Source organism: Candoia aspera, chromosome 5, assembly GCF_035149785.1.
Source record: "Candoia aspera isolate rCanAsp1 chromosome 5, rCanAsp1.hap2, whole genome shotgun sequence".
Classification (NCBI taxonomy): Eukaryota; Metazoa; Chordata; class Lepidosauria; order Squamata; family Boidae; genus Candoia; species Candoia aspera.
Genome location: NC_086157.1, coordinates 47,747,347 through 47,756,852, shown reverse-complemented (window position 1 = coordinate 47,756,852; position 9,506 = coordinate 47,747,347). Strand labels below are relative to the sequence as shown.

Genomic DNA, 9,506 nt, shown 5'->3' with positions numbered 1-9,506 from the left:
CATAAGCAAGATGAAGCTAAAGTCACCAAGCAAAAAGTACACGATTTTCCTTATGTCACAATCCATCTGTGCATTTTGTGGTCTTGGCCCTGCTTGGCACAATTGTAAATTAATAAACATCCCATTATAAAGGTGATGTAGTAAAGATGAAATACAGAAAATTTTTTCAAGTACTTTTCTAGTGATCTTTGCTCACAAGTTCAGCTGATAGAGGATCATTGGCCCAAAGTCACCTAGTCAGCTTCCATGGCTGAAAGTGGATTTGAATCTTATCTCTTCAGTCCTTGACTCCATATACTGGCTCTCAAATTTAACTCATATGAAGATGTAAAAACAACAACAGCATGCTGCTTACACTCCCCAATAATGTCCTCTGTCTATTGACAATGGACAGGAAATAATAACTCCTATTATCTTAAGTCAAGTAATTTCAGGCTATTTTTTAGGAAGTTCATCTATACAATGTAATCACTTTAAATTAAAATGCTTAAAATCAGAAAAGAAGGGATAAAATGATCAGAAATGAAAGAAAATATATGCACGGAATGTATTGAGGATAGTAGGGAATGACAACCTCACTTTTCTAGTGCAAACCTGCATTTTTATTAAAGACATATTCTGGCAGGCCCATTCAAAAATACATTGTGCTCAGTAAAAATGAATAATCCCCATGCTGATAAGTAAAGGTTAAACACAGAATAATTTATCCCCCCTTTATTATTACATAAATAATAAAAATTATACAGGAATAAAAATGGAACGCATGCCTGAAAACAATCCATTATGATGCAACTACAATATGATATGGCGTGTTCCATAAAGATTTACAGATGGCTTATTAACATGGTATGAACTTTCCCCCAAATATTCAACGTATCTGCAAAGTTAGTTTTAATGCAGTGATTTACATAATATTTCTACTAAAAGAAAGCAGGACTGATTTTTCATTTGTGCATCTCAGATTCTCTAAAAAAGAAGTAATGTATACGTAATTTATTCATAATAAAACTGGAAAGCTACTTTCATAACTGGATGCTATCATAAAGCTATAAAAGTGTTCAAAAATAATTATACCCCAAATTTTATTCAATACATCTTATCAAATATTTTGACATGAAAATCTAAGCAGTCTTGTATTTCCAAATACATTAATAGTGAGCCAGTTTTTTTTCCTTGAGGATAATTATTTGGCATTTTAATATTCTCAAAAAGAATTTAATCTGCGTCATCAAACTGTACTAAGTGAATTCTTCACAACTATCACCATAATTAAATGTAAAACAACACCGAGGTAGCAAAAATGAGAGACTTCCAATCACCTGAGAACCAGTATGTAATGCAATTAAATATTATAAAGCCTTCTCTGCTAAAACACATTAATGTAATGCACCTTTTCTCAATCTGGCGTTCTACAGATATAATGGAATGCATTTCCATTATTTCCAGTCAGAATGGGCATAGTGGTTGGGAATCACATCAGCTGCAATCTAACACATTTAGAAAGTGCCTAATTGTAGAAAGCTGAAATAATGCTATCTGTGCTTTTAGAATTAGTACTAATTTACCAGGCATTGTATTTGTACAAATGTTGTTTCCTGTATTTTGAATTTCAGAAAAGGATGGGTAACCTTGCCCATCTGTGCATTACATTCTGCAAATAATTTTTTATACAAAACTAACTTATTAGAAAGATTTACTTTTTAAGGAAAGCTGGAAACGTAAACAAGGAGCTCTGCTCAGACCTAACAATGATTGATTCAGAATGGGACACTAGATACCTATTTATTTTCAATGGAGAAAGAGCAAGTAACATAACAACTGAAATAAATGTAAAATGAAAGAATATCTAAATGATGTGAAAACATGCTGAGCTGGTTTAAAGTGAATTGGAAGCACTGTTCAGAACCTGTAGCAAGCACCTAGTTTAACTGGAACCTTAGATTACAAAGAGAATAAAGCAAGCATCAAAGTGCTAATGTCTATGAATGGACACTCACACTGATCAAGAAAGGAAGTTGAAGGTCTATTTGCTAACAGCATCCTAGCAAAAGCAAGTGTTTAAAACCATTCAGTTATACATTTGGCAACAATCATCTAACAAAAATGTCTGGCTATATAAACTTGATTAACATTTATCAGAAGTAGTAGTAAAAATGCTAATTTTACGTGTATTTTATGAAATATTTTGTCAGTCTTTCACAAGACTATTTTGAAGTGAGTAGTTTCAACCTTTTTTATTGATTTAAAAAGAAACAAAACAGGATTCCAATACTGTTTATGTTAACTACTTTGAACTAGTATCAGACTTCCTATCCCCAGCCTTTCATTCTCCAATATAATTGAGGTTATGGAATTTTAGAAACTCTGCAACACAGTATTTTAAAAGTTTGTATGAATGCCAAGATAGCCTCTTATATGAGGGTCATAACAGTGGAATTAAGAAAATGCACTGGGAAATAAAGAGCCATTATCAAGTTCATTTGTCTTAGAGACAACTATTTTTATTAAAATTATTGAATATCAGTTATCAGAGGATAAAAGAATGGCTTTTGTTGCAATTTGCTACAAATTCTCATGTACAAGCCAGCTTTATGACAAGTAGATGAGGAAGATTTTTTTTTAAAATAGAGACACTTTCTTCTAGAATAGAGAATAATATCACAGTTTAATTTATCTGTTAAAGACTGTGAAAATACGGGAAATATTTTTTTTGAAGATTACTGTATCCCATTTTCCTAAGCCTTCTTCAATGAAGGCTTCCTCAGTGATATATAATGTATAAATTTGGCACAAAGAACTTCAGTACACTCTTGAGGAAATTCATTGCCTGAAAACAGTTTCTTAAGACCAAACACAATCAACATTATTTACAGCAAACAAAAAACAAACAAAAAACCTCATTTTCACATTCTCAATCAAGAATGTTTAGGCAGAAGTCATAATGTCGTCATCTTTTTCTCACAGAACCACTCATATTGTATATACTAAATGACTTTCAAATAAACACTTTCAAATAAGCACACTTTTGTCAGTCAATTCCATTTGCAGATTTAAATTGGCTTATAAATAAGAGCAATTTTATTTTACATTTTTCCTCCTATCTTGATTTTAAGGTATTTTTGAAACAAAATTCCATTGAAGTTTCAATTGTAGTTGAAACATGCAGCATAAAAATAAAAACGTAATGTTTTTTAAGGCAATGGGGAAACAGTTACCAGTATGGATTATCAACACTACTTTTTAGGGTGGGGAGGTAAATAAAAATGGCAAAAAAAAAATCATATGAAGTATTAAAATATTTTTTGTCTATCTGTGAGGATATAACTTACCTTGGTCTTCCAAAATTTCTATGGAAATGGAGGGAAAGCTGAGCTCAGTATTTTCTGAGAATTTAGAAACATAGAAATGGGAAGCCTTGTGATATATAAAATTAAATATAAAATATGTTAAACCATCCACCCTCCTGGACTGAGGTTGTAAAACTCAACCCAGGTTAAGGCTACTAAATGTTTTTAAGGGAATGGCAACAATGCCCATCCCACAAAATAATTCCTTTACCAACTTATTAATTGCTCAAAATGTAATGAAAATGAGCTTAAGGAATGGAAAATAATCTTCTGAAAAATATTGTTTATATTAGAAAATATATTAAATATTATGCAACACTTCTCAATAGTGTATACAAGATTCAGAAAGCAGAATTCTACTTTCAAAAATCTGTTCAGCCATGCTTCAATACATTTCACTGGAAAAAGGGTACTCTTGCAAAATTATTAAGTAAAGCTTTTTCAAATTTTCAAAGTCTGCTCTCAAATTATGTGCAAACATTATTTTTTTTGTTTTTCTAGGAAAAGGAAAATATACAACAAACCTTCCAGGGAAGAGTGTGCAGTTATTGATATACACAACCATAATAGATTCTTTTGCTCCTTCAATACTATCAGAACACAAATAACATATCTAAGCTAGCTGCACTATCCTTATAAAAGTACAGAGAACAGCAATGTACTTACGTAATCTCAGTGAAGAGAAAAGCTCACACTTAATCATAGCTGAATGCATAATAGGCTTTGTTCTTCTTATAATGTTAGGGAATCTCCATTAGCCAATAAGGAGTTTTGGGGGGTATCTTTGTATATTTACAAGTTTAACATATATTACAAAGTTTGGATACATAAACTAAATATAGTGCAAGACCTCTGAAATGTTCTCTCTATTAACAGATCTGAATGCATACAGTTTTCCATTGACTAAAAGGAATTATTTTCTTTATGGAACACCCAAAAAATAAAATTCACACATTTTCAAGTTTAAGCTTAAAAAGGGCACCCTTACCTGAAACATTTAGTAGTACAAATAGCAATTCTCTAACATATCTAATTTGTTACTAAATGTTTTCTGTCAGAGCGTCTATGAATCAAAAGAGCTATAAGCAGCTTATAAATTGTGCAAATTACTAGCAAAGTAAGAAGTATTACTCTGTAAATTACGTACAAGCCAACTGAAAAACTATTTGCCACATTCAAACAGCACTATTTGAGTCCGGAATTCTTTTCCTGGAAAATGTAGCTATGCAGCCAGAAATACTGGGAACATACACAGGAGGAGACTATCTAGCAAATCACAAAAGACACTCTATGAATTAAACAAACATAATTGACTGCCTGAACCACCCTGTCATACTCTCCACTGTGCTTTCCACAGTTATTACCCATGAATTTTATATATTATTATAATGCCTATTTTCTATGCTGCAAACTAGACACCAACAATCACAACTGAAAATTTTGGTTTCTGTAACTGAACAAATAATGTGTTCAAAACTTTGAAATATAACCATTTTTTAAAAAAATTACATAAATTTACCAGATTACATCTTTTCCATTCATCTGTGTTATCTATTATTAATAAGTATTACCAACAATTTACTGTCCAGATTAATTTTTTTTATGGAGTTGATTCAATAATGCTGTTATATCTTGTATATATTTGAGGAGTTAAAATGTATTGTTCTGACACTATTGTCCTCATTCTTTTTTCACTGATACCAACTCCATACTGAATGAAAAATAATTTCCAATAATTTCCTGAGTATTTCTTATAAGCAAATAAATATTAGCTAGATTTAGAAGTCTATTTTAAAACTGCATTTAAGATTTTATAAGAAATTAGAAAATATCACACATACTGGGTGAGTGAAACTTACATGTTCACAGAACTATCCTTATAAGTGATATGGGGTGTTTGTGTTAAATATCATCAGAAATAATTTCTCTCCTTAAATATCAATGTTATCTTTTTATAAAATCTTAGAAGCAAAATGGAAGTGCAACAGTCTCTCTTACACTTCAATATTGTATTTTACTTTCTGGTTAGTACTACTTCTAACAAAGTGCAGAGAATATATAGTTAAAACCTTACACCATGATTTACAGTGCTGTGTCTTGCCAACTTTGGTTTGCCACCGGCATCTCTTGCTGTGGCTCTTTGGTCTTCACCCCATGTATTAAATGGAAGAACATCTGCGTTGTCTTCTTGCTATGAGTCAGTCTTCCTGGGTGGAAGACTGAAAGCGTATCAGATGTCTGCCTCCATAATGCGAATGCTTATTTCACATTGATACCAATGGGAAAGCTAAATATACATTTAGGGGAAGCAACACTATGCTTTCGTAGTTTGATATATTTAAACTATTACCCCCATCAAAATGTCTACAGCAAAATCTTAAGAATCACTGTTTTACTTGTGGTATTTTAATGGGATGTATTCAGTGTTGTTGTTCGACTGACAGAAGGCTCTTTCACTTCTTAAAAGCTTTTATCAGCAGAAAAGGGAGGAAGGGTGAGAATGCAGGTCAACAAGGAGAAGAAACTTAGCACACTTGATTCCTTGCTGCAAAATTCTATTGGATCATGAACCTCTCATCAGCAGAAGATCAGCAGTGGATATAACCCATACACTGCATCTAGGATGGGAGTAAAAATCATATTGTTACAGTCACACTTCAATACATATTCAGTTCCCATTTATTGTAAGTATAATACTGCACTTAATATCACAAATGTATAAAAATATGGCAGATAGTGTCATAACAATACTTTAAGTGAATATATTTTAAAAAAGACAATTATTATTTATTATATAAATATATATATATATATAGTCACACACACATATGTGCACACAAGTGCGCACACACACACATATATATATATTTATAATAAAATATTCCTGATGTAATATATGTTAATTTTTATAGAAACTACTGTGGCTGTTTTCACTGCATCACAATGTTTCAAACAGCTCCAAATAATGTTATAACATAAAATGTGATATAACAATACGGTATTAGATAATAAATAATATTACAAATCCTATCAAATATGGAAGTTTTAAAAAGAAATAAACTAAACTTTAAACCATACTAAGGATACAAATATATCACATAAACCCCACATAAGTATTTTTTTAAATTTAGGCAGCAACATTTTTAAAAAGGGCATACATCTAAAGATTTTTTTTTAACTCCCTAATGTGCCCAAACAGCTTTCAGACAAATGTGCATACTAAGCTGGAATGTAAGCTGAGAGAAAAGGGCAAATAGTTCGTTCTCCCTGAATTGCAAATTCTTTTGTTACTATATTGTGTGAATGGCAATTAATAAAGTTCATTTCACCATGTGATCCCTACTGATGTGGTAGTAGCTACACATATTCCATATTGCACACTCTTTTGGAAAGCTGCAAATGCAATCACTACTCCAATCGCCAGCATCACCATATCCCTCGGTAATTCCCTGCAATATCACTTTCTTGGATATTATTACAAAGCTGTCTCCTTTAAATCATTCAGATTTGGCATTCGTGATCGGTTTGTTCGGTTATATGTATGCCCGTTTTGCCCACTTTTAGAAGCCATCTGATCAGAGTATGACGACGTCTCACTGGCACTTCTGTTCCCTGGGGAAACATGCCAGCTTGGATCCAGCTGGCCTGGGATCTGGAGGGCTGCTCTGCCTTTTGTTTGGGATTCTTGGCGTATGTTGCTGCTGCTGGTAGTGGAAGCTTGATTCATAGGATGAATTCGAACTTCAGAAAAAGAAGTTTTAGCTGGCTGATTTGGCAAGGGCTGGAACCGGGGTTCAGAAGGAATTGAATGGTTTGAGGAGGAGGAAGAAAGATGCAACAGCTTGCGTAAGGATTTTAGAGGCTGACTCTGCAAGACAGAAAGCAAAAAACAATGGACCACTCTTATTCTTTTCCACCTCTGTTCTTCCTCCTACCCTCCTTCCTTTTGCTTTCTTGACTTTTGTTAGGCACTAAAGTATTTTGCATATTGTTGTTACACACTAAACTGTCAATTATTCAGTGATTTGGGCTGTCATCTTTAAGTGTTCATGCACAATTCTTAGGATTCACTGCAAGCTAGGGGAAGTAGAGGAACAACAAATAGTAATGGACAGGGCTGATTTACTATATTAGCATAGGCAAAATTGTAAAAAAAAGTGTAGCCTGTGGGTCACATGAGGCCCACACTGCCCTTGCATAGTAAACACAGCCCAAAATTTGGGTGGGGATGCATTTTCTTTTTGGTTTAGAGAATTGTTAAGGGACAAAAAGGGTGCCTTACGTTTTGCAGAGTCTCAATACATCCGTGTCATCACTCACAACTACTGAAACACCCTTTTATAACAGATTCTGGGTCCTACCTATTTTGGGAAGGGAGCCTCTTGCCTACCAAGTAAAGCCTGGTAGGCCCCTTGGGCTGATGGAAGTTGCACAATCTGGCATTGGCTGATATACTATCTAAGATCCTACGAAAAAGGTACTTTTGAAAGTTGAGTTGGTTTGGAAACTTCAGCTGGTTTGTATGGCAGCTGGTTTATGTCAGTGGTTATTAAACTGTTTCACCCAGTTACCTCTTTTCTTGGTCTCGAATAATGTCATTGCCCGCACAAAGAAACCAGACTCAGTTGGCAGCTGCAACCCCAAACCCTTGACTCACAAACAAGCAATTACAAATTGCTTCATTACCTCCAGAATATGCCCAAATTATCCCTTGGGGACAATTACCTCCAGTTTAAGAATATTAGTTTATGTGGTAGCTGCATTATACCAACTACACTGGTTGCCAGAATATTTTGCTGCAATTTAAAATGTTGATTTTACCCTTTAAAGCCTTAAATGGATTGAGATTAAATAATCTGAAGGCTTGCCTTCAGCTCCACAAACCTGCCTGAACTTTAAGATCTCCAACAGAGAGCCTACTCATTTGTTCACCCCTGGGAAGTGTCAGATTACTACATATCAGTAACGATACCTCTTTTGTATTGGTTCTGTATCTCCAGAATGAATTACCAACAGAAGTGCACCCAGTACAAAACTCTAGGACTTCATAAAGTCCTACAGCAGAATGCCTGTCTTCACTGATTTTTATTAATGCTCTTTATTGCTTATATTTTGTCTTGTGAGTCACCTTGACTCAAATATTTTAAGCAAGCAAGCAAGCAAGCAAGCAAGCAAGCAAGCAAGCAAGCAAATAAATATGAGCACATGCCCATGGTTGGAACAGTATTTCATTGCTGTTCAGCAACAAGTGAGGGACAATTTCTGATTGAACTGAATATTGAATATGAACTTCATATTGGCAATTAAGGCAGGTGGCAACTCTATCTGCTCCACTGATGTGTGTAAATGGGTAGATGGCTACACTACTCTGTAGAACATGTTGAGGTTCTACATAGGAAACAGCTGGACTTTTATTCAATTAAACACTTCCATTAATATGATAAGGACTATTGCTGAGAGTAAAAGTGCTGCTTCCAGAACAGTATCTTGCTTGCTGCATCAGTGCATTAAAAATGAAAATGGTAATCTGGGTTTACAGTTTGGTTGTTCTAGTTACTATGGGGTATTTGAAGTGAACATTTGTATCTCCTCTGCTTTTTCTTGTGCCTTTTGCCCTATCTTCCTCTTTCTGGTTTTGCATACCTGAAGTCTTTCTTACTAGAGCCAGGGAAAGAACAGGCTATGGCAATAAGTAGTGGTATTCCAATTCAGAAAACAGTTTAGAACAGGGATATCAAACTCTCAGCCTTCAGGCTTCATGTTACCCTCTAGGTCATTTTGTGCAACCTGCACAATCCTAAATACCATATTATGATGCTCTTCATTTCCTTCAGTTTTGACTCACTAGAGACCACCAGCACCTGCGAGGGGGGAGAATGGGGGCCAGTCTGACTAAAAACAACATTATGGTACTGCCCTCTTTCTGCATATCACACAACACCGTTAGAGGTGTGATACTGCAATAGCTTCTTTTGTCATTCTGATCAAAACACCAAGACACCGTGGACAGTGCTGGTAGAGACTTTTATATCAATATATAAAAGAACTCCAATGTAGCCCTGGGTTAATGAACTAATTGTTATGCAGCACTTGTGATGATTTCAGTTTGAGTTGTAACTTAGAACAACTATTCACCTGCCAAATAACTTGATGAAATTA

The 9,506-nt window shown here is 34.2% G+C and overlaps 1 protein-coding gene across 2 annotated transcripts in view; it reads right to left on the bottom strand.

Annotated features, from left to right (window-relative positions):
* Positions 1–579: 579 nt before the first annotated feature.
* CDKL5 (cyclin dependent kinase like 5) overlaps positions 580–9,506 on the bottom strand; it is an 80,599-nt gene continuing 71,672 nt past the window's right edge. For both annotated transcript variants that reach the window (XM_063305144.1, XM_063305145.1), the window contains one exon: positions 580–7,215. In XM_063305144.1, the coding sequence (XP_063161214.1) occupies positions 6,823–7,215 (393 nt within the window). In that variant the 3' untranslated portion in view covers positions 580–6,822. The remainder of the gene's footprint in view (positions 7,216–9,506) is intronic.